The sequence below is a fragment of the Radiomyces spectabilis genome (assembly GCF_025331425.1).
Source record: "Radiomyces spectabilis strain NRRL 2753 chromosome Unknown BYT42scaffold_6, whole genome shotgun sequence".
NCBI classification, from domain to species: Eukaryota; Fungi; Mucoromycota; class Mucoromycetes; order Mucorales; family Radiomycetaceae; genus Radiomyces; species Radiomyces spectabilis.
Window position 1 is genome coordinate 1,094,534 of NW_026251931.1, and position 24,503 is coordinate 1,119,036.

At 43.8% G+C, this 24,503-nt stretch overlaps 9 protein-coding genes across 9 annotated transcripts; 5 read left to right on the top strand and 4 right to left on the bottom strand.

Moving 5' to 3' along the window:
• Positions 1–207: 207 nt before the first annotated feature.
• On the bottom strand, positions 208–816 carry BYT42DRAFT_568877 (uncharacterized protein). The gene has a single exon (XM_051568221.1). It carries the CDS (start codon positions 743–745, stop codon positions 461–463), a length of 285 nt encoding a protein of 94 aa, XP_051423806.1. The 5' UTR covers positions 746–816; the 3' UTR covers positions 208–460.
• Positions 817–2,876: 2,060 nt separating this feature from the next.
• On the top strand, positions 2,877–7,957 carry BYT42DRAFT_327946 (uncharacterized protein). The gene is made up of 13 exons (XM_051563058.1): positions 2,877–2,941; positions 3,013–3,075; positions 3,181–3,361; positions 3,454–3,545; positions 3,623–3,842; positions 3,953–4,015; positions 4,093–4,191; positions 4,275–4,320; positions 4,387–4,522; positions 4,589–4,631; positions 4,697–4,793; positions 4,869–7,552; positions 7,615–7,957. Exons 3-13 carry the CDS (start codon positions 3,302–3,304, stop codon positions 7,756–7,758), a joined length of 3,684 nt encoding a protein of 1,227 aa, XP_051423807.1. The 5' UTR covers positions 2,877–2,941; positions 3,013–3,075; positions 3,181–3,301; the 3' UTR covers positions 7,759–7,957.
• Positions 7,958–8,399: 442 nt separating this feature from the next.
• Positions 8,400–9,296, bottom strand: BYT42DRAFT_568882 (ribosomal protein L6, alpha-beta domain-containing protein). The gene has a single exon (XM_051568222.1). The coding sequence runs from the start codon at positions 9,029–9,031 to the stop codon at positions 8,468–8,470; it is 564 nt and encodes a 187-aa protein (XP_051423808.1). The 5' UTR covers positions 9,032–9,296; the 3' UTR covers positions 8,400–8,467.
• Positions 9,297–11,968: 2,672 nt separating this feature from the next.
• On the bottom strand, positions 11,969–13,938 carry BYT42DRAFT_568889 (putative PEP8-vacuolar protein sorting/targeting protein). Its single transcript, XM_051568223.1, has 9 exons — positions 13,823–13,938; positions 13,612–13,755; positions 13,478–13,550; positions 13,065–13,386; positions 12,900–13,006; positions 12,765–12,833; positions 12,637–12,696; positions 12,458–12,565; positions 11,969–12,394 (listed from the first exon to the last, which is right to left on the bottom strand). The coding sequence occupies exons 1-9, from the start codon at positions 13,832–13,834 to the stop codon at positions 12,363–12,365; spliced, it is 927 nt and encodes a 308-aa protein (XP_051423809.1). The 5' UTR covers positions 13,835–13,938; the 3' UTR covers positions 11,969–12,362.
• Positions 13,939–14,639: 701 nt separating this feature from the next.
• BYT42DRAFT_568891 (adenylate kinase isoenzyme 6-like protein) lies at positions 14,640–15,510 on the top strand. The gene is made up of 3 exons (XM_051568224.1): positions 14,640–14,891; positions 14,964–15,109; positions 15,182–15,510. The coding sequence occupies exons 1-3, from the start codon at positions 14,664–14,666 to the stop codon at positions 15,375–15,377; spliced, it is 570 nt and encodes a 189-aa protein (XP_051423810.1). The 5' UTR covers positions 14,640–14,663; the 3' UTR covers positions 15,378–15,510.
• BYT42DRAFT_568892 (large subunit of biosynthetic type acetolactate synthase) lies at positions 15,511–18,252 on the bottom strand. Its single transcript, XM_051568225.1, has 4 exons — positions 17,972–18,252; positions 17,565–17,864; positions 17,326–17,477; positions 15,511–17,246 (listed from the first exon to the last, which is right to left on the bottom strand). Exons 1-4 carry the CDS (start codon positions 18,115–18,117, stop codon positions 15,814–15,816), a joined length of 2,031 nt encoding a protein of 676 aa, XP_051423811.1. The 5' UTR covers positions 18,118–18,252; the 3' UTR covers positions 15,511–15,813.
• An 871-nt stretch (positions 18,253–19,123) lies between these two features.
• BYT42DRAFT_568895 (ketol-acid reductoisomerase) lies at positions 19,124–20,926 on the top strand. Its single transcript, XM_051568226.1, has 2 exons — positions 19,124–19,915; positions 19,995–20,926. The coding sequence occupies exons 1-2, from the start codon at positions 19,450–19,452 to the stop codon at positions 20,627–20,629; spliced, it is 1,101 nt and encodes a 366-aa protein (XP_051423812.1). The 5' UTR covers positions 19,124–19,449; the 3' UTR covers positions 20,630–20,926.
• A 333-nt stretch (positions 20,927–21,259) lies between these two features.
• Positions 21,260–22,803, top strand: BYT42DRAFT_568900 (3-isopropylmalate dehydrogenase). The gene is made up of 3 exons (XM_051568227.1): positions 21,260–21,505; positions 21,570–21,878; positions 21,949–22,803. The coding sequence occupies exons 1-3, from the start codon at positions 21,331–21,333 to the stop codon at positions 22,587–22,589; spliced, it is 1,125 nt and encodes a 374-aa protein (XP_051423813.1). The 5' UTR covers positions 21,260–21,330; the 3' UTR covers positions 22,590–22,803.
• On the top strand, positions 22,787–23,930 carry BYT42DRAFT_604832 (uncharacterized protein). Its single transcript, XM_051571107.1, has 3 exons — positions 22,787–23,221; positions 23,298–23,538; positions 23,592–23,930. Exons 1-3 carry the CDS (start codon positions 22,996–22,998, stop codon positions 23,617–23,619), a joined length of 495 nt encoding a protein of 164 aa, XP_051423814.1. The 5' UTR covers positions 22,787–22,995; the 3' UTR covers positions 23,620–23,930.
• Positions 23,931–24,503: the final 573 nt, after the last annotated feature.

The following is a 24,503-nucleotide window of genomic DNA, read 5'->3' on the forward strand; positions in this document are numbered from 1 at the left end:
TGAATGATGCTACAGAAGAACGCCGGTCGTATCATCAACCACTTTTCTTCAAAAAGAGCTCTACTCACATTTTTATTCGAAAGACGACGATACTCTGTTTAACCACAACTGGCGCAAACGGCATCTTGCTGCTGATTGTTTCGCCTATTATCGTGAAAGTGGGCAGCGAGGCATGGTTGAAAGATAAAAAAAAGAAGAAGGTTTAACAGGTCCTGATGACTTAGTGTAGATCATGTGATTTACAAAATCGCTAATTTCCCAAATGAGATTTGTATGTATCAATTCATTTATTTGGAACTAACAATTTATCTGGTGGAAGATGATATGCAAGGTTTGTGATGAAAGAAACGATTCAAGTGGAAATGAGACATAGAATAGAGTAAAAAAATAACGAAAATTTGATCACGAAAATTTGAAAAAAAAGTCAAATGAAATGGTCAATCGAGCTCCAGCCAGGGGTTTAGCGAAGCATAGGTATATGTTGACCGTCCTGGTAACCGGTCATGGAATCCCAATTACCTAGGGACACATCCTCGACGGACTCGTCTTCTGACAGAGATGGCGTGCTGGAACCGGAAACAACGGAAGCACTGGAATCGGAAGATCGACGATTCAGCAGAGTGGAGAACTGGGACCAAGGCAGATCCATAAAGCTCGAGTTCTTGGGAGTGGTAATGCTAGGGTCTTCATTGATCAAGTTGGGAACGGTCTTAATATGTTGAAGTAACTTGTATCCAGGATCCATAGTGAACAAGGGATTTGATGTGAGGAAATATGCGTATATTAGTTGTAGTTGATGGAGAGCAAAAAACCCCGATGCAAAGGGTGCCTATTTATGAGAAAAAAAAAAGGGAGGTCGATGCGGTGCGACAAAACTTTAGTTCACCCACAATGATGCAAAGTTCGACCATTTCATTGGCTGAATACTACCCCACGTTTTACCTTTCTCATACTAAAAATAAAAGAGCCAATGAAAATTTTTTGTCAGTGACACTATTGCCTTGAACTCTGCAACTTGAAAGCTTGCGGAGTTGATGAAATGACGACAGGCTCCCCAACACTGTCTTGTCTGATGGAGGCTGGGAAGACCCGAAATGATCTACGCCTCAAAAGAAATTCCCCGTTTACCGAACTCCTTCTTGTTTCTTGGAATCTTGTAAAAAGAATATCACATGAGTGAACATGAAAAAGAGGCAGCGAGTCATGCAAGTTGTGAAAAAATATTTTGTTTTATGTTGAGCACTGTCCCGCGGTGGACCCATCAGGCAACCGATCAGTCTAGTATTCTTTGAGGTTATTACCAAGTCGCACAAAGGACGCTTGGATCTGGACCAAAATAAAACTAGAAACCTTTAACCAGACGATTTTTTTACAGTGATTAATGATGTGGTTGCGGTTTCTCCATGGGGATGCAAAAAAAAAAAAAAAAAAAAAAAAAAAAAAAAAAAAAACGGGTGATGGGTTGAAAATGCTATGAATAGTGTGGACGGCTATATGATCGAATTCCATTTACAATGGAGAGTGGTTTCTTTTTTAAGCCTGATTCCATGGGCCGAGAATAACATAAGCCGATTCTCAGTCATTATGCGCGCAATGACCCATTTCGGACGCCTGTCCGCGGAAAAAGGTTTTATATCGGGACTTTGGATGGATGACCTTTCCCGTTGCCCGATGCGTAAAGACCAAACAAGTAACTCAAGAAATTCTTGAGGAATATAAGTCTAATGAATTACTATGCACCATACTCTACGATTCAAATGTAATATTTTTGAACAGAAAAAAAGCAAAGCCCAACCATCAAAAAATGTATTCCGGAGACAAGGAAAAACGAGCGAGTTTAATAATGTGATGCCGGAGTGATGAACTGAACTGGGGATGCCAAGAATAACAACAACATGACACATTTTTTGTCGACAGAAATGCACATTCCACACGAAAAAAAAAGTTACACATCGATGGGAACTGAAAAACAAACAAACCAATAGCCGTGTTGAAGGGAAGCGGCAAGTAGCTGCATATTTTTGGAAGCCCACTGAATGCTTCATCATGTATTGCATCAAACATAACGAGAAGAACTCCAGTGGTTTGGTTTTGTTATTGAAAGTGAGTTTTTATCCCCTGGGATTTACATCTCTTGCACGCATTAACAAAAGCTCATACTGTATTAGCATGTTCTAACTTTCTGCAGACAATTCGTATTTGGCACAGTAAGCCAACAATGCAAACCAGGTTGCTCTCTGCTGAAGACATTCTCGCTGTAAAAAACCTCATTGTGAGGCGATGAAATAGCCGTTCAAACAGGATGATCAATGAAAACTTGACAACATTCAAGAACAGCAGGTTCTCAAGTTTCCAAGATATAAAGCCGGGTACGCGTTTTGTAAATCACTAGTATTCATGCACACCGGTACAATTCGTGGACTGCTTTCCATTCAAGAAAAAAGCTTGATTGTAAAAGAGACAACACGAATGTCAGTTGTGTTGTCAGCGCGTAAAAGCAAGCTGAGAAAATGGGCTGATAAGTGCCGCGACCCATCCCTTTTATACTTCAAAACCCTAAAAGTTGACTCATCCCCGCTTTTTGAACAAAAAGACAGAACTTTAAACCTTGGCAATGTCGAGCTACGGCTGTCATGTGATACTAAATGTTCAAATACGGTAAACCTAATTCAGCAACTTCTTTTTTTCTTTTCGTCCCCGCATAAGGTTACTGGAAACCTTGTTTTACTTCATTTTATCGAAATTTGGTGAACGTCTCAAGGCGACCATTATTACTATGTCTTTTTTTGCTTTTAGAATGAAAAGGCTTGGATAATAAGCAGATCGGCTTTCCAAAAGTGTTGATTCTTATTGAAGAAAAATTAGCCTACTGTGAACCGGCTTGTTATGCATGCTCCACTATGTCATTGAGATCATTTTGCTGCTGATTTTTTGTTACATCGTAAGCATAACGCGGACTATCGATTTTTTTGCATTCAGAACAACTGTATATAACCATCCCATCCACTATAGAAAAAGGCAAGCGTTTATATGGAGTACCTTGGACTAGTGGCGTCGGCATATCGCTGGAACGAGGTTTGGATCATGAGGAAAGACAATGGAAAAGGACGACGTTGCTAAAATTGGAATGGACTCCGACCGGCCGAGGCAGCCACTCACCGACCACTAAAATTTCATCAGGAAATGGTCCCTTTCGAGCCTATTGTCCTAGTTTTTTTCTTCTTTGCTGCTTTTCTCGTTTCACCGTTTGTTTATTCACTCAGCTTACAACTGATACTTCAAGCCAATCCGAACTTATTCCATGGCGGCCGGCCTACTAAATCACCCGACGCCCCAATTACGTTTCGCAGACGCCTTTTGGGTAACTTGTTCGATTCCTGATAAAAAAAAAGAAAAGAAAAAAAAAACGCCAAGACTTGGTCATTGACTTTTTGTAATTTTCGACTTGACTAGGACAATGACGACCATGGCGTCGATGTCGTTTCCCAAAAACTGCGGAAATCCAAACAGACATGTGAAGAGATCAAGAAGCTCTATCAAATAAGGTACATGTCGATCTGCATCCATCCAGGTACCTTTTTGTCGAGATTCCATTCAGTGAATCCTAATTACATGACGATAGAGCGCAAATCGAGGAAGACTATGGCGAACGACTACTCAAATTATCGCAACTGGATGTTGGTCAAAGTGAAGAAGGAACGTTTGCCGAGTCCATATCGCATATCCCCAGTGCTCTTGAAACCACAGCTCGTGCTCACATCGATTTAGCACAACAGCTGCAACATCATCTTGAAGCGCCGCTAGATAATTTCATCAAAGATCAACGAGAAGTTCGAAAAGCGGTATTATATTTTCTAACCGATCCTTTTCTTATTCTTGGCATTGATCATGATACTAACCTACTGCGTTGCTTGGCATCCTTGTGCCCGTTTTTTTTTTATTGTCTACTTAGCAACAGCAGCAGATCGAAAATTCCAAGCAACTCAAAAAATTACATCAGACCAACGTCGTACGAGTAAGTTTGATGCTAAAACAATGGACCACGAGGACTTGGCCATGCTTAATTTCAAAAAAAAAAATCTACCATTGTAGGCCAAGGATTTCTATACTGGTGAATGTATGAAACTGGCTGGCATGGAGAAATATCTTCGAGAACGTGGAAATGGAATGTCTGAGGATGAAAAACATCAGGTAACCAACGAGTGACACAGCATGAATCTCACGTAGAAAAGATGGACTTATATCATACGCACCTCCGGTGCACTTTGACACAGCTTCAAGAAGATATTGAGGAAAGTCGGAAAATGACGACTATTGCAGGTAGAATTAACGACAAGTGGAATAGGGTATGCATGAACAACCACTCATATGGGTGAATCTTCTTAGAGCAAGATTATCAGCGCGCTATGGAAGTGTTAAAGACCGTTTCGGAAAAATGGATCGATGATTGGCGTGCCACTTGTGATGTTTTCCAGGAAATCGAAGAAAAGAGGATGCATTATATACGTAGCAGTTTGTGGGCGTAAGTACTTGACGATCAAATCAGTAGACAACCGGCTTTGGCATGCTAACCCGCACGTGATCAAAGGTTTGCCAATATGATGTCGAGTGTCTACATCGTTGATGATCAGGTAAAGCGGGCGGGTGTTCCTGGTAATTGTGGGAAGGATGTGTTGACAAAAAAGACCTTTTTTAGTGCTGCGAACGTATCCGAACTGCCCTTGAGTTGACGGATGTGCAAAAGGATATTGAAACCTTTCTGCGGGATTATGGCACAGGCTCGTTCTCGCCAGGTAAGAATCTTGGAAGGGAAGTGAATGGTGTGACAAATAGAACGAGTCGTGTAACTTGATGTGATGTCATGGTAGACCGCCTATACGCTGACAATATCCACGATGCAAACGACTCTCTTCGATCAGCGCCGGTTCCACAGTCGTCGTTGGATTCGTCTGTAAACATGAATCAAACAAGATCGCAGTCGATGGATAATCTGAACAAGGCTTTGCCCGCGGTTCCACTAGCGGTGGCCACCAATCCAGACGAAGAACTCAAATCTATTGATCATCAGCTCCAACAACTGGATCATCACTCGCCCTCCCCCAAAAATGACATTGAACCCTCCCAGATCACCACCCCCGTATCGATCCATAAGAATTTCGCCCAGTCACCCGATCGTGACTCCCCTGGACAACGTTCGATTTCGTACGCATTCCGTGAGATCGAAAACATGCTTGGCGAAGATAACGCCCATGGTCCGCATCACGAAACGACGCCTTCCCACGAAAATGCGCCGGCTGAGCCGAAAGCGGACGCGGACGCGATAATAGAGGAACAAGATAGAAGCAAGGATGAGGAAGATGCATCGGCCGTGATGATGATGGTGTCTCCTTGCAGCGAGAGTTCTTATGATGGACAGAGCACAAAAAATGATGGTGAGAAGGCCTCTCAGGAACCCGTACCAAAACCAGATAATGCGTCTCTCCCTCTGGCCGCCGGCACTGCTGTAGCCGCTGTTGCCGCTGCGACAGCCTCAGGATCTGAAGGAGCAGAAGAAACACGACGGCCAGCATCGATGGTATCTCAGCAAAGTTCTGAAAAGAATGAACGGTTTAAACCTGTGCCCAATCCTGTGTTCAAGAAAATGCAAAAGAAAGAAATCGAAGCCAAGCGGGCATCTTCTTATGAGTCGAGCGAAGCCCGTCCTCCAACTGAAGAAGGCGAGAAGCGACCTTCCTCCATGGTGGAGCTGCAGCCAACTGGATCTGATTCGCGAGATATCGCCGCTGTCCCTACGCCTGTACCATCCATTCACATCGACAAATCCGGTCCACGCAGCATTGCCGACGATTCCTCAGTCACCGAAAACCAGCCACCTACTACCACGCACAGCGTCGATCGAGCATCGCCATCGTCATCCAACGAGAGATCGGTCACCGATCTGACCGTGGGCGACGTTCAATCGGCAATAGATGCAAAAGCGGATGCCAAAGCGGATCCTCAAGAAGCTAATAAGAATGTGAAGGAACCGGTCAAAAACGAGAATGATACGGAGAAGCCAACGTCGCAAATAAGTGTTCCCAGATTCACCGTTGGCGACGCCGATGGTCAAACGGAAAGTGATGATGAATCTGAGAACAATTATGCGATTCCTGCGCCTCCACCCAAAGATGAAAAGTGGGTCATCTCGTCTATTCGTCGGCCGCAAATGGTACCTGTAAGAGTGCAAAATGCGCAAATGTACCATGGCCAAGGCTCCTTGAACGGGCACAGTTCGGCTCCACGTGCAAACTTGCTCCAGGTCGCCGTGCCTCCATCAAATCACACCACGCCTTCCGATCCCACCATTCCCGTTTCATCTCCTGACGCTCCCACGCAGACCACCAAACCGAATCGTCAACGTCCAGGTCTAAAGATCGATATTCCCAATTCGTCCAAGGCCCCAGCGATAAATCCAGCAGCATCTCAACCCAACAATGCTCGAACAGCAGCTCAAGAAGTGATTGCCGCTGGACGTGCCCAGTCGCAGAACCAACCATTGACGGGCGACTTCCAAACCCCTTGGCAGGAGCAAGCGTATCACCAACCGTCCTACCACTCCAATTACTCTCAGTCTCACCGCCATCCAAGTTTTGATGGCTCGGATAACCCCGGTATCCGTGCTCCACCGTGGCAAGATGATTCAATGGGAGCGCAGGATCACATGCCACCCATGCAAGGCGCAGCACCTGCTTCGTTTTTATCCAACATGATGCAACAGCCGTCCAACCCACACCTATCGTACGATAACCGCTTTGCCGCATCCAACCTCTACCGCAACAATAGTGTCACTGGACCTCGTGCTCCCCGTCCCGAAAGTTCCGTACCTCCTTCCGAGTTGCTGCATTCTCACTTGCATCCCTCCAACGGCAATGTCAACGGCAACATCAATGGTAATATCCATCATCATCATCAACCACCACCACCTTCGGGTCGTCAAGATTTCGATTTTGATAATCCAAGCACACATAATACACCCAAAAACGGAAAATCTTCCAAAGAATTTGGTAAATTCATGAAAGGTGTATTGAAACCATCCTCTTCCTCGAATGAACCCTCTCCGGCAAAGACACCGAACGACCCTACTTCCAAACAGAGCAATCTGATCCCACCTCCCTCCAAATCCAAGGAGAAAGGTAGCCGGTTTTCCTTGGGATTCTTGGGCAACAAGAAAGACAAAGAGAAACGTTCAAAGGAAACTGAGCAGCAGCAGCAGCAGCAACAATACCAACCGCAACCGCAGCCGCAATCACAACAGCGGCAGCAGCCATCACCTACCAGATTATTGTTAGCATCGACGCCATCCATCCATCAGCGTGAGGCTGTGGCCGATATGCCTGCAACTGGTGCTCAGAAAGCAACCGCACCACCTCCGATATCATCACCGAACCCTCGTCACTCTACTACGGAACATCGGCCGTCCCAGGATGGGGCGAGAAACAGCCACCAGGGTTGTATCAGCGATGGTCGACCTATTATCGAATACGTACGCGCTATATGGCCATTTGAAGCTTCGGTAAGATGAAAGAATATAAGAGTTCATTAACGAGGGAACTTATCGTATTTGCTCAATAATAGATTCCCTCTGAAATGACGTTTATGGCAGGCGATGTAATGGCTGTGGTCAGAAAACAGAGTGATGGTTGGTGGGAAGCCGAGTTGACAGATCCGTCACGAAAACAGATTGGACTAATTCCCGGCAACTACATGGAACCTGTCTAATTCACAATCCCCTTGCTCTCCTTTTTTTCTGTCAAGCACTCAAGTATACATCTTATTACTACCTCTCCATTGACCCTGTGTCTTTCTTTTCTACTCTCTTTCTTCTCATATCTTTTAGAATGTATCATTATACAAAAAAGGTTGTTCCTCGTTCCATCATAGCAACCCTTTCAATTCAATATCTAAACTCTACAGTACTAAACTCGTCTAATGACTTGTTTCATGATCTATCTTGCTGGAACTACATTCGTTTCCAATAATAAACCGCGAGAATCTCTCAATAATCACACGCACGCATACCACGGTCGTTGAGAGACGGCTGAGCTGGGTATGGCAACAGGCTTTTTTGACTTTTTTTTTTTTTTTTACAGTCGTAATAATTCAAAATGAGAGACGATCAAAAGAGTATCCATGTCTGATCTATGATGCCGGTGCCATTCGCAAGTGCTGTGACATTGAATCCATGATCAACAATCTGATCGACATGGTGCGTTCCGAGTCGCTGATTGATCGCATCCGAGATCGGTGGCTTGTGTCATCTCTTGAAGGATCTTTGATCCGCTCAAACCTCACCACCCAACAATGAAATGCATTTTCAAAAAGTAAAAAGCCCCGTAATATTCAAAAAGGGGTCATATAAGTATGTGTATGCATCCTTCTTTTTTATTACAACAAAAAGGTTTGAAGATTTTTAAAGATGGAAAAGCGCTTAGGCCTCGAGGACGTTGCGTTCAGAGACGTAGATACCATCCAAGAACTTACGGATATCCTTCTTCTTGACCAAGCAGGATTGCTGAATATCGGCAGCGCACTGGGAGACGGCTTCGAGATCGTTACCGGTCAAAGTCAATTCATCCTTGACGTTCTTGGAGGCTTCGACAATAACACCTTCGCGCATCTTGATGCGGAAGACAACCTTCTGACCCAAGAAGTTGCGGATTTCAACTTCCTTACCACCGTCGTTAATGATGACGTTGATGGGAAAATGGGCGTAGACATAACGCATCTTGTACTGGAAGCCCTTGGTGACACCAATGATCATGTTGTTCACGAGCGAGCGAACGGTGCGGATGCAGGCGACGTGCTTGCGGTTACCGTGGTACACAACAAACTTGAGCTTGTCCTTGCCCTCGAACTTGATCTCAATGTTCAAGTGGCGCAAGTTCTTGCTCAATTCACCACGAGGACCCTTGACAGTGACGTTACGGGCCTTGATGGAAACCTGGACACCTTCGGGGATGGTGAGTTCGTCGTCCTTGTAGATATCCTTCATGGTAATAAAGCTCCCTAATATCACCAACAAAAGAACGTTAACTACATTGAATCACGGTCTCATGCCATTGGCTTCCCAAATCTGGAATTCCCCAACCAAGTCCTTATGGAAGAAAAAAAATTAAAAGCTTTACGTCCGAAGAAGTATCGCTCATCGCTTTTCAATAGGACATCCATCCATCCATCCATGCACCACACACATCATGCATCTTGATAGTTCATTGATTCGATGCTGAATACATACCAGATACAACAGTTGGTTAGGGGGAAAGAGAAGGGATCCAATGGTTGCAGCTTTCATGGCCACTTTCACTGCCCCTCCATTCGGACGGTGTGTGCGGCGAGGTGGCTTGGCTCAATTTTGCCTCTGAAAATTCAATGTCCGTCGATCAAGCTTTTTTTTTTTTTGGCCTTTCACTCTGAACCATGCTCTTGACAGAATTATTCTGTCCAAGGTCGGTTCATATTATCCAAGAACTTTATTTATTTAAAATGACCTCCATATCACTTCAATGTAAATATGGTAAGTTGTGCAAGCGGGCTTTTTAATTAATTTTTGAATTGTATGCATTTGCCACCCTTTCGGGCGAGTAAAAGGGTATTGCTGCTCGATCCTTTGAACGAACAGGTGTCAATATAGACGATGAGATCTTTCAATGGCTGGTTCATATTTGTTTTTGTCTTTTTTCTTCATAAATATTACGGTGATGATAACTAGAACTGTATCATAAGAGTGGCAAGCCTGGGTGGTATGAAGTATAATTGTTGCGTACAGTCACCGCGCGATTTCTGGAATGCTCGCAGTGATCACTCTGGAGCAGGAATTTTGGCAAAATCATCTTCAAAAGACGAGTGTCGTCAGTTGCATAACAAGAGAAAAAATCCATGGTTTCCGGTATCCAATCTTCGCTTTAGGAACAATGGTTTTACATTGAAGTGCCGTGTTGGTTCCTCTCTCAAGTACCAAATGCTGATCGCGAGAGTCACATCATTCACAAAAGTGCAACCTGAACATCGCGCATTTGGCCTCACATTCAAAGCACCACCACGCCATGTTCAAAAGCTTGGTGGACTGTGTCCCTTCCTCAGCAATAACTTCCTCTATTCTCTACTACCTCTCTTTTTATGGTTTAGCAAAGCACACCTATATCAGTTTTGTTGCTGTAGCCGCCAACTACTTCCTCATTATTCATCACAGTAGCCGGTCTACGATTTTGTCGCTTTTGACGCCAAGAGCAGCCCCCCCTCAATTTGGAACGAACAAACAATAACGCGCTTGACGTTATTTGAGCCAAGTGGATGTGGAGTACCAGGTTAACAAATAAGCTGCGCCAGGCAAGCCATATGGATAAGGAGGACAGTTTTTGGGCGAGAATTAATTGGACGTCCTTATTGAATAGAGGAATCATGGTACAAATAAAAAAAAAGAGGTCTACCCTGTTGTATCTCTTATAAGCAAAGCTTTTTCATTTATTTTTCTTTTTATATAAAATGGCGTCCACAGGACATAAAGCCCATTTTTTTATTACATTATTCAACCCACAAAGGGTTGAGAAATAAGGCAAAAACCTTTTTTTTTCATTTACCTTTGTTGCGATTAAAAAGCAAACCCACCGACATACCTTCCACAATGACCGCGCTGATGACTAGTCAGGCGCCCAAAGGGAAGAGCCAACGGGAACGAAAACAATCTTCTTCAGAGGATGGCCAATCCTATCATTAGAAGATGGTTTTCGAATTTTTCGCCATACCCCGAATGCTTTACCAAAAACCGGAGCGTTCATCATTACCAGTGACCACCAGCCTAGCAGCCCCTGATTCCGAACTGGCGCACAAAAGAAAAAAAGAGATGAGAAGAAACGCCCCCTTTTTATATCTTTTTCAAAAATCGTTCGAGGACCTTCGATTGTGACCTTGCTTTTTGACCGCGAATGCACCTCATTGGCTCGATTCTCGCAACAAAACTGGCGAAATTCAGAGCCTCCCACTTCTTTCGCGTAAGCGATGCAAGAGGGACTGCGTCATGTCACTCATGCTTTTAGAATCACCATTACGCATTGCATATAACCTGGAGTGTGTAGTGTATAAGGCATAGCTGACCTGGTTTGCGAATTAGCTGATTTTTTTTGGCTTTTCCCCTTCCTGTAAGACAGTTGCGTTTCACGTACCTTGCCTTGCTGCTTAGCTTTCAGTTTTTGTTTCATCTGACATAGCAGAACAATAATGCTATGACAATAAAGAACGTACAATTACTCTTACGACATCAGAGTGCCAGTCTCAGTGCTCCACGTTGCAATAGCGCCGAACACGGAGAGCGCAATGACCAAAGCCGATGCGGAGCCATGTAAGCATGTCCGCGAAAAGGATATTCTGGACTACGTCAAAGATGATCTTTTAGATATGTAAGGGTTTGAAACACGCATGAGCGCAGAACAGCACCTGTAACTTGGTATCTTCGTTTGCGATGTGCTGTTTTTCGCGTGAACTGATTGATCTGCAGGACCATTGTTATCTCCTCTTCAAAATTAAGTTCTTCTTCTCCGCTTCTCTGCACAATAACAGGTTCGATAAAAATGCTGTCGTTTGTGCGTTTGATTCAAATGAACTTTGGCAAAGCATAAAGACACCGTTCGATTTTACTCACTTTATGGAATTTCCCTTCCTCACTTTTATTCTACTTCGTATGTGCTTTCCCGGAATGATATTAAAACCGAGCGGTGTCCAAGTCGACACTCGTTCCCTGATAACCATGTCAATAAAATGTCACCCAATGCGAGATTAACTATCGCCCCCGAAAAATTTAACCAACTTCTATAAAGAAAACCACAGTATCACGGATGTTCCTCGTCGCTCGACATTAGGATCCTTTTGATGACGACAAGCGATAACCAAAAGCAGCAAGACATAATACAATGTATTACAAAAAAAAAAAAGTCCCACATTATCAGCCAAGACATTTGAAGATCAAGATGCTTGAGTCGACATCTATAACCTTTGTTCTTAATGACACCAAATAGTTCAAACTTAAGGAACGGATTTTCCATCAGCCAGCTATTTTTATCAAGTATCATAGCCACCATGTTTCCCCACTCTTCACATCCCTGGAATCCAAGGGAGTTATACTTTCATGCCATGTCGTTTTTCTCATTGAAATAAATCCGCCTCACAGCGGTAGGCAAATTGGACCATTTCTCTGCCCTACATTGTATCACTTCCAACATCTGCAAGTACTTGATGCGCACACATTGAAACCCGAGACAAAAAGGACAGAAAGGGAATAATACTGATACAAACATTAAAAGAACATGGGGCACAAATTATATGACTTGCATCTACTCTTCGTCGGCTGGATAACCATCATCAACTATTTGTAGAAAAACAATGTTAACAGTGTGGCGAGAATGTTGAGGAGAAGCTTGTTACTCACTTTTACGTCTATACATGGTAATTTCTTGCTGTTTGAAGTAACGGCGATTCTCTTCATCAATCAGCACCAAATTCAGATAGTATCTGGTGGAGAATTTCTTGTTGACATCTATTGGCAACGAACGAGTTACCACAGTGAGAGCATGAACACACACAGAACCTTTTCTTTTGAAGTTTTACCTCTGAATGTTGGTGCCAACTCAAAACCTCCCAAGAACAGACGGATGGGAATCGTTTCACCTACAAGCAAAGAATCGGTCATTAGCAATTCACTCATTTCGTTTGAATATCCCAAAGAAAGCCCATACCTCTTACTGGAGCGCCATCCATAATTTCGAATTTAGTGATAGTTTCGCTTTCATTATACAGATTCGGTACTGAACGGATATACACAGATTAAATAAGTCGAATGGCGGCTTGGTATACACACTTCCATCACTTACATGCGCCAGTGGTTTCACGACGAATGATTGAGAGTTCCATGGTTTTAATCTTTATACGAACGAGCAAAAAGTAGATTTTGCCAACAATGACATCCTTCAGATGATATCTATGCAGGTGCAAGTCAATCCCTATATTCATAGAAAGGCCTAGGAGGCTGTACTTACTTTGACTTGTTGTATTCGAATTCGATATGCAGACAATCCTCAATACCGACTTCCATCTTGATGGAGTTGTTGACTTCGGTCGGCATTCGGTAAGAATAAACCCAGATATCGCGTTCACGCACGACATCGTTTAAACGACGAGCAATGGTGACCCGTACAAAATATCGAAGCTTGACATTGATGCCATTGTAACATTCATATTGCTTTTCGACATTCTTGAATTCAAAGTCAAACGACGTGTTCTGACGGAGATCGCCCGGTGCCGCCAATTCCTGCGATAGTGCCAAAAATTCGTGCGATTTACCACGATCGTAAAAGAGTTCTGCAAACCGACGATACAAAAGAGACGTGCCCAGTATTAAGTTCCTACGCTCTCTTGGCCCAAGTTTTCCCACTTCTTCGTTAGAACTTACCTATGCTGCCGACGAACTCCACTTTGATACCGTTGTGTTCCAACTTTTTGCCATCCTTCAATCGAATGTTTATCTGTGCAAAATCTTAATGTTCAGCACCAACCATTGGGGCTTGGCAGCGTGAGGATACTGACCTTGCCGTTCACAGTCTCACCGTCTAGATACACAGGGTAGTTCTCACGTGCATCTTTATCGAGCTTGACTTCAACATGCTTTCTGGAGTCTTCGTTGGTGAACTGAACATCTATTTCTACCGGGGTAGAAAGACCGAAAAGGCTCTGTCAAGAAACAGGTGTGAGTGATTGTGTGGTCATCTCGCTACTTGGAGGGTATAAATTCACTCACTGCCATAGACATAGTGGGTTTGTATAGTCTATTGTCGGGATAGAAAAAAGGAAGATAAAAGGTTATGAGAAAGAAAAATGAGAGACTTTCGGCAAGAATCCCACATTCAAGGTCCGGCGCTCCCACTTTTTTTTTTTCTATTGCCCTATGATATAAGCGGCTTTTCAATAACGATGTCATCGACCATCTTCATACAGAACTTGGAAAACTTGGCAACTTGGCAATAGCATTTATTGTACCTTGAAGCTGAGTTGTGCAAGGTGTATTCTATTGACAGTACACAGTTAGCACGAATCCAGTCAGATTATCAGTGGTGGAATTTGCTTCCCAACGGCAAGTCTGTTATTGATAATAAGGCTTTTTTTTCAGTGGAGGGAATACGTCAAGTTCAGTGTGCTAGGACTGAAAGTAGTACCAAATGTTATACAGTTAAGCTTATTATTGACCTGTGCTTCGTGCCTTTCTTTTACTGAAAAAAAAAAAAAAAACAAAAAAAAAGATGCGCCAAGGATGAAGGATTTATTATTGAAAACGCCCTGTTGCTGGACCGTTGGAAACATGTTTTTGCCACCTTCAGAAAGGTGAACTGTTCCTTTTATATATGATACCATCCAACAGGTAGCAGTAAAAGTAAATACATTGATAGGTTTTGCCTACATGTTTTAATCATATCAATGGAAGGACATTGTCTTTGTTATGGCTCAGCGGTGCGGCTGATAAAGGTTTGCTTGATGTGGTTGGTTATTCCAAAGTTTTCATATTCCGATACTCGGACAGAGAAAAAAAAAAGAGCATCACATCAAAGAGCCGTTTACAATCTTTTTTTTTGTTCCCTACCTACATGGCATACGCATCCGATTCTGATTCAGACGTTATTCCCACTATGGAGCGAGATTTACCTAATATTCTTGTTACTGGTACTCCCGGTACCGGCAAAACTACCACCAGCGAAATGATTGCTCAACTGACTGGATTGCAGCATGTCAATGTCGGTGAGATTGTCAAGACAAATCAATTGCATGAAGGTTATTTGGAAGAATTTGATACCCATGTGTTGGATGAGGACAAGGTATGATTTTTTGAGCAATGTTATTGTTCTTTACACAGCTGACCAAGTGTGACTGATTTTCGATTACTCTAGCTTTTGGATGAATTGGAAGACGTCATGAAAGAAGGTGGCAAAGTGGTTGATTTTCATACATGCGAAATTTTCCCTGAGCGTTGGTTTGATTTAATATTGGTATTGCGAACGGATACCGCTACTTTGTATGATCGTATGGAAAAGAGGTAAGAAATTTTTGTTTGGCTTTGTGTGCACCAATTTGTGATGTAACTGACGGAATTAATTTCGGACGGCAGAGGTTACAATAAGCGCAAGATTGAAGAAAATATGGAGTGCGAGATCATGCAGGTTGTATTGGAAGCTGCCCGTGAATCGTACGCTGAAGAAATTGTGGTGGAACTCCAGAGCACTACCACCGATGATATGGAGAGTAACGTAGAACGGGTCAAACAGTGGCTTGATGCCTGGAAGGTCCAACACAGCAAGAACTAGACAGTAAAAAAAAAACTATCTTTGTATACATATTATATGACTCAACGATTCGTCTTTCGCATTCAACCTCCTTAGTATTACGCATTAAAGAAATTTCATTAGACTATACAGACGACGGGAAAGGACAGGCTGATGTGATTCTGATTTTTCTGTGTGTTTATTTGATTGCTTGAGAAACGTGATGAAACAGAAGTGCTAGGAAAATTTGGGGAAAATGAGCGGAAAAATTACAAGAAACACAATGAAATGGAACGGAAAAAGAGTGGAAAAAAAAAGCAGATCTATTTCCTTTTTTGCTATGCAGGGTAAAAAAATAAAAAAAAAGAGATGCAAAGAAAAGTATAAAAACATGAAATATGAATAGCATAGAATGTTCATTTTTTGTTTTGATCCTCGAAAAGGGGACCTGACGCTTTGGAGAAATCTTTTTGTTTTTTTAGTGTTTCTTGGTCAATTTGGGATGGACAATGAAATCATGCAAGGCTCGACCGGCGGGGACCATGGGGAAAAGATGTTCTTCCTTGCACACCACGGCTTCCAGTAAGACGGGACCATCGTGAGCCAAGAATTCGGCCATCTTTTCAGATATTTCAGAGGATTTGCTGACACGAAGGGCTTTGATACCCATGGCTTCAGCCAGCTTGACAAAGTCGGGGTTCTTCATCGTGGTACCAGAGTATCGGTTTTCATAGAACAAGTCTTGCCATTGCTTGACCATACCCTGGAACGAGTTGTTCAGCAGTAACACCTTGACACCAATGTTGAATTCCGCCGCGGTGGCCAATTCCATCGCCGTCATGGAGAACGAAGCATCGCCATCGATATCAATCACAATGTGATCCGGTTTCGCCACCTTGGCACCAATAGCACTGGGGAGACCGTAACCCATGGTACCCAGACCACCTGAAGTAATAAAGGTACGAGGATGTCTCCATCGGTAATATTGAGCAGCCCACATTTGATGCTGACCCACACCTGTGGTAATGATCACCTTATCCTTCTTATCCAGCGTCTGCTCGTTCAATTCCGCAATCACTTGCTGAGGCTTGATTTTTTTGTCATCGGAAGTCGCAGGCTCATAGTAGAAAGGATAATCCTTCTTCCATCCCTGGATCGTGTCGAACCACTCCTTGCGTTCAGAGCTCTCGATGTGGGGAAGGAGGGCCTTGAGGTTTTCCGTCACATCACCTTCAATGGCTTCGGTGGCTTCAACGACCTTGTTGATGTTCTTGGGCATGATTTCGAAGTGCAAGATACCACCGCGGTTCTCATTGGCCGCCTTGACCGCTTCCGGAGCGAACACATCCAATCGACCAGTGACACGATCATCGAAACGAGCACCCAGAGCGATAATCACATCGGCGTTTTGCATGGCCAAATTAGCGTAGCATGAACCGTGCATACCGAGCATGTGCAGCGATTTGGGATCGAGTTCATCAAACGCACCGAGACCGCACAGAGTGGTGGTGACGGGAATATTACCATTGTTGGCAAGCGCTGTCAGCACTTTAGGTCCATCGGCATGACCCAGCACACCTTGACCGGCATAAATAACGGGCCGTTTGGCCTTGTTGATCAATTCCGCCGCTCGCTTGATGATTTGAGCGCTTTCGGCCGATGAATCTTCGGTAAATGCACCAATGGCGGTGTTGGGAATGGCAACGGGACGAGAGGGAATCATTGATTTGGTAGGAATGGGACGTCGCAGAATACCAGCTGTAACATCCTTGGGAAGATCAACAAGCACAGGACCCGGTCGACCGCTCGTTGCAATGGTGAATGCCTCGTTGATACGACGAGGAAGTTCAGAGATATCCTTCACCATCACATTCCACTTGGTGCATGCTCGTGAAATACCAACAACATCGGCTACACACAGACACATAAAAAGGGACGTTACTAAATACGGCCAACAAAAATAAAGTAAAAACTCCCGCCGAGTCCTCACCTTCTTGGAAAGCGTCCGTGCCAATGGCGGAGGTGACAACTTGGCCGCTGAAAACAACCAGCGGTGTACCGTCGGCTTGAGCATCAGCCATTGCAGTCACCACATTGGTTGCACCTGGTCCCGAAGTAACAAGAACCACACCCGGTTTACCACTAAAATTCAATAGAAAATAAAACATGGATTTGGTCAGTATTTTTCTCTGTCTGTCATCAAGAGGGTTTCTCTGTTGGGTTACATACGTGGCTCTCGCATAACCTTCAGCCATATGACCGGCACCTTGCTCGTGTCGAGGAAGGATGAATTTAAAGTATTCCGATTCGTGAATAGCGTCAAAGACGGGGAGAATAGCCCCACCGGGGTATCCAAAGACATGTTCCACACCATGTCTCAACATCATTTCATGAAAGATTTCACCGCCCGACATGCCAACAAAGGAGTCATCCATGGCAACGGCATTCTTCTTGTAAAGAGGTTGCACTTTGGTAGGCTTCACATGTTGAGCGGCTTCTTCAGCGCCAATTCCCGTATGTGCTGCGATACTAGATCATCCAAAAAGAAAATTGCAGGAAAAAAAAAAAAGGAAGTGGGGTAAGACATCAACTTCATATAGCATTGGACGCAAAATGAAAAACATCCAGATCATTACTTTGTTGCAGCGGCAGCGGCTCCAGCGGCACTTTTGGATTTTCGAGTGGTATGGATCATACATGCTGCCATGGCGTGTCGACGATACAGAGCATTGGCTTGATGGAATAGTCTGGAAGGACTTCTTGCTGTGGCTGATGCAAGCATTGTGTTGTTAACTTGTTTTTTGAAAGGAACTACGTTTTGGAAAATCCGTTGGAGAGAGGATTGAAATAAGTTAAACGGAAAAGAGGAAAACAAAAAAAATTGATAACAAGGGAAGTCGAATGGGATCGATTAAATAAATATGGAGAAATGCTGAATAGGAAGGGCCAAGTTCAGAAGCAGCGAATCATATTCATTTCGGAGTGTGAACACAATGAGTCAACAGAAAATATTTAGCGTCATTTCTGCTGCCCCCTGTTTCCTTTTGACAGCAAAAATAAGCACCATAGGTGCCATGGACCTATTTAAAATGTTGATCCATGTACAGATAACACTTTCTTATGAAAAGAGGTCCATACCAATGCTAAAAAATCGTAATTACCAAATGGGTGAGGATGGGCCAGAATAAGTGACATGTGAATAGATTATCTGCCATTTCTCTTGCTGCATTAGGGATACGAAATGACTCACACCAATCAGAGCGCCGATCGGGGATGACGGGATTTGTTTGGACTGATAAGGCCCCTCCATCGCTTGATCTGATTGGCTATATACCACTATGAATCTCCATTGCTCACAACCAAGCATTATCTTTGCTTTGGGTTTTTTTGACGTGCCGCACCAAAAAGTCAAAAAATAGGAAATCTAGGGCCCATCAAAAAAACGACGGATCAACCGACCAACGCACTCGCGCTGAAATCACCATGGTTTCAAAAGACAACAAATCCATGACAGTTGACATATGAAAATAAGGAAACATTTTTATTGCGAGAAAACATCGGTTTAATTAGGGTTAAATTTCAATGGCTCCAATGCACCATCGGTTCGGCATAACGATGAGTTTTGTACCAGAGGAGCGGTAAAAAAAAAATAGATTAGAAATGCGGAGTCGGAGTGGATTGGGTAGTCATAGTTGCTTGTCCAAAAAATTCTAATCTCCTCTTTGTCTCGACGTCTTAGCCAGATGGCGTTACATGCAACATCCCACCAAAAAAAAATAATAAAGACAACGCGGATCCGAGGGCTTTCGTTTTTCTCTTCTTCTTTTTCTTCTTACTCTTTTTCTTTTTCTTTTTTCCTTTACCTACCTTTTCCCTTCTTCTCTCATGTCTGCGAGAATCTTTGCTACTGCCGCCCGCTCCGCGGCGCGCGCTCTTGCCCGTCCTTCCGTCCGTCCCCTTGGTGTGATGGCCGCTGCTCAATGGAAGCATGCTGCTGTCAAGTCTGTCGTAAGTATCCTTGGCACATTATGTTTTTATGATAATACCGATAAATGACTCGGTCAATGAAGTTTTTCTTTCGCAGATAAGCTAATGAGTTTTTGTTTCTTATCGTATGGAAATTTTCCATTGTTATCAGGCCATTCCAACTCAAGTGCGCGGCATGAAGACTCTTAACTTTGGTGGTACCGAGGAAACCGTCTATGAACGTTCGGATGTCCCCAGAGAGAAGCTTTTGGAGACTTTCAAGGATGACACCATTGCTGTGTTGGGTTACGGTCCCCAGGGTCGCGGTCAGGCTTTGAACTTGCGCGATAACGGTGTCAATGTCATCATTGGTCAGCGTGAAGGCAAGACCTACCAGCAAGCCATTGAAGAAGGCTGGGTTCCCGGCAAGAACTTGTTCCCTGTCCTCGATGCCGTTGACAAGGGTACCGTTGTCATGAACTTGCTTTCCGATGCTTATCAAAAGGAAATCTGGCCCCAGATGGCTCCTCTCATGACTCCCGGCAAGACCCTCTACTTCTCCCACGGTTTCTCCATTGTCTACAAGGATCAAACCAACATTATTCCCCCCAAGGGTAAGTCATCCAATCTGTTCTGTCGTGTTGAGGAAACGTTTATCTTCGACAAAGAGATATTAATCTGAGCTTGATTTAGATATCGATATCATCCTTGTCGCTCCCAAGGGTTCAGGTTTCACTGTCCGTCGTCTCTTCCAGGAAGGTCGTGGTATCAACTCTTCCTTTGCTGTGCACCAGGATGCCTCCGGTAAGGCCCGTGACCGCACCATTGCTTTGGGTATTGGTATTGGTTCTGGTTACATGTACGAAACCACCTTTGAAAAGGAAGTGTACTCTGATTTGTTCGGTGAGCGCGGTGTGTTGATGGGTGCCATCCAGGGTCTTTTCCAAGCCCAATATGAAGTGTTGCGTGCCAATGGCCACTCTCCCTCGGAAGCTTTCAACGAAACCGTCGAAGAAGCCACTCAGTCTCTTTACCCCTTGATCGGTGAACGCGGTATGGACTGGATGTACTCCAACTGCTCTACCACTGCTCAGCGTGGTGCTCTTGACTGGTGGAGACCCTTCCACAAGGCTTCCAAGCCCGTTTTCGAACAATTGTACAAGTCCGTCAAGGATGGTGATGAAACCGCTCGTTCCCTCGACCGCAACTCTCAACCCGATTACCGTGAGAAGTTGGAAGAGGAACTCAAGGAAATCCGTGAATCCGAGATCTGGAGAGCCGGTCAAACTGTCCGTCAACTTCGACCTGAAAACGTTGGCAAGAACTAAGCGGAACATTCAAATATAAAAAAGAAGAAGCAGTGTTCACTGGTAGATATAAAAAAGAAGATCCACCCTCATCATAGAAGAAAAAAAAAAGCTTCAAAATCCATGTTCATCTCGTACTCCCCTTTTTTTCATTACAACGTTTTGTCAAAAGCGTTGGATTTCATTTTTCTTAAAAAGAACAAGATTCACAACTCTACTTTTTTTATTTTCAATTATTTGTATCTTTTTCCGTTGACGGATAAGGTCGTTCAAAATAAAAATGAAAATAAAAACACCATCAAAGTTTGTTGAATATCATCCAAATCTTGTCCTTCTCGTTTTTTTTTTTTTTTGCCATAATCTTTTTGACGACTAAAGTCACTAAATATCCTTGTATTACGGAACTATGATCGAGGGGTTCTCTAAATTCTTTGTGAATGGAGCAGAGCAGTGGTCGTCTCAATCATCACTACTGTAGGATAAGGAACCCGCTGAGATGGTTCTTTTTCGTCTGACACCCGATCACGATAATGACTTACCCAATCAGACGTTTCCATCCTGGAAGCACTGCCATTGGATGAATATGCCATGAATCATCGAACCTCACTCTAAATATTCAGACTCCTCTTCACATCTCCATTCCCTCATCCTCTTCAAAAGGTTTTAGTGTTTTCCCACCCTTTCTTTTTCTCTTTTTCATCGGTTTCCCGTTTTATCTAATCATGACTGCTAAGAAGATTTCCATTGTGTGTTTGCCTGGTGATGGTGTCGGCCCTGAGGTCGTTGGTGAGGCCGTCAAGGTCTTGAAGTTGATTGCTTCTATCCGCGCCAAAGCATTGAACGTCGAGTTTGATTTTACCGATGAACTCATTGGTCTTGCCGCCCTTGAAAAGACTGGTAAGATAGGCTGACCATTGTAATGGGGTTTCTCCGAGGTACTGATCGGCCATGTCATTTTTAGGTGAACCCTTGCCTGAATCTGCGCTGGAGGCATGCAAGGCCGCTGATGCTATTCTTTTGGGTGCTGTGGGTGGTTTGCCCGGTGCCAAGATCGGCAACGGTCCTCGTCCCGAACAAGGTCTCTTGAAGTTGCGCAAATCGCTCGATTTATATGCCAACTTGCGTCCCGTGACCTTTGCCTCTGACAGCTTGACCAGTTTGTCGCCTTTGAAGGATCACATCGTGCAAGGTACCGAATTCGTGTTTGTTCGTGAATTGGTCGGTGGCATCTACTTTGGTGAACGCAAAGAAGCCGGTGAAGACGGCAAAGGTAAAAATAAAAAAATAAAAATAGAAGGGTTTTAATGAGACATGGTTCGCTAAGCTCAGATGCCCGCTAGCTTATGATACCCTTCCTTACTCGGCCGAAGAAGTTCAGCGTGTCACTCGTCTCGCTGCTTTGCTTGCCAGAAAGCAGAACCCCGTCGGTAAAATTCACTCCATTGACAAGGCCAATGTGTTGGCCACTTCGCGTTTGTGGCGCAAGGTGGTCACCGAGACCTTGGACAAGGAGTTCCCCGAACTCGAATACGAGCATCATTTGGTGGATTCGGCTGCCATGGCCATGGTGGCTAACCCTAAGCGTTTGAACGGTGTGGTGTTAACGGAAAACATGTTTGGTGATATCTTGTCCGATGAAGCTTCGGTCATCGTTGGTTCCCTTGGTTTGCTTCCTTCAGCTTCGCTTAACGGTTTGCCCGATGGTAAGAGCAAGTGTGTTGGTTTGTACGAACCTATTCACGGCTCGGCTCCCGATATCGCAGGTCAGAACGTTGCCAATCCCATTGCCACCATCCTCAGTGCCGCTTTGCTCCTCCGTTACTCTCTTGGTTTTGAACAGGAAGCTCAGGCTATCGAAACCGCGGTTCGACAAGTCTTGGATAATAACGTCCGTACTCGCGATCTCAAGGGTACTGCCTCCACCACCGAAGTCGGTGATAAGATTGTCGAAGCTTTGACTCCCATTTTGGAACGTTTGTAAAGAAGAAAAAACCTTAAAATTTTCGCATCAACCAATAACAATCACATCATTTTTTTTTCCTCCCCTCTCTCGGTATGCATGATTCGCCACTTGTTGTAATGACAGTGACACAAATGCATGCTCTCCGGAGGTGAATGTCCTCCTAATTTCCCACACCTCCTATAGATCCACAGAAAAATAAAAAGCTTTTGTGTTTACAGATTTTTCATGCCCACCATCTGCAGAACTTCAACTTTTGGTTATGACTTTAAAATAATGCTTTGTTGTGATTTGTATTTTTGGTTCTATTTGCAAAAGTGACAAAGTTTCCCTTTTTGGAAACTGTCGTTTGTCAAAAAATTCACACATCACATTTAGTGATTATTCATTGTCAGTTTTTTTCCAAAGTCAGCCTGTCGCGTTTGATATGTCTCTGCCAAATTCAGCGTGCCATGAATCGAAAGTTAGACCGGCACAAACCGCAAATACGTACTACGATCCTCGACAAGCAAATACAGAATTACCCTTCCTGTCCATCGACTTCCGCCGATCCATCACTATGAGAAGCGACGTAACTTGCCCTCTGGACAAACGTCATGCCTTATTGAAAAGATCACAAGGCATTATCAATAGTGTCCTCGCAATCCCGCATGGTAATTGCCACAAACAAAAAAAAAAAAAAAGAAAAACCACGCAACTAACTTTTTCGTCTAATACATTCGCATCCAGGTACTGCTGACGGAATTCACGAGCGATGTGTTTCCGAAGTCTACCGGTTCTGTGTGGAAAATGAGCTTGCTGACGCATGGGCATATCTGTACCGTAATTGGATATGCACATGCCCTGCGTTCGCCCACAATCGCTTCTTGCTTTGCAAGCACTTGGTTGCACAGAGAGGGTATGGACAGATAGCACCTCGCCAATCTTTGTTTTGCGTCAGTCCAGCTCCCCTTTTGTTCGTCGTCTGCAGGTAAGAAAAAAAAAAAGACGAAGGTTTAACACCCTACTCACCTCTTTATATAGCCGAATGAGAATGTTTTCCAAACATTGATCGACAACCGGTCCAACCCAACCCCTCAAACGCAAACAGACGATATAATCATCATTTCTAGTGATGAAGAAGTGGATGAAGTAGCCGATTCAGAAGCTGTGGACGCTCTAGAACACAATGAACCAGCAGAACAACTATCGCTACCACAATTCGAAGTTCCTGATCATGAAAGAAGAGCGCTGCAGTTGGAGCAATAAATGGCGACCCTGCACCGTCTCAATAATGAAGATGAAGAAAGAATCCAAGTGATGCAAGCACAAATGCGAGACATACGTATGATCTCGTTTTTCGCGGAAGAAAGACACTGGGACACACACATCAGACACTTGCGTTTGGCTTTACAACACCAGCTATCACCCAGCTATTCACGACACGCATTTTTATCTTGCTCATGGAAGGGACCCAGCGACGCCGCTTACAGTAATGACTCCAACCACTTACACAAGTCCAAACCCGTTCAAAAAGTAACGAGAATCATCGGCGCCGTTGCAACTTTTGTCACGTCAAATCATGATTTCGTCATGGACAATGCTGCAATAAATATGATACCAGAAAAGAATATTCAAAAATCCATCGAAGCAAGAGGATATTTATTGTGTGTATTTGCGACCATACTCATCAAAATTTTAACTCTATTGCACAGATTTTGGTCTGTGGGTCAAAGGCTATTTCAACTTTGTGTCATGTTTCAAGAAAAAACCTTCGCAAGGCGGAATTGGATTAGTATTACGGATTTATCAGACGTTCTGAAATACGATTATCATCGTTTAAATAAATATGTTACTATATAAATTACAAACACGATAAGACACAAAGGAGAAGATAAGCAGTTTATGCATGTGTAAAGAGATCACCAATTTGATAAGAGTTTTATTCGAAAGCAA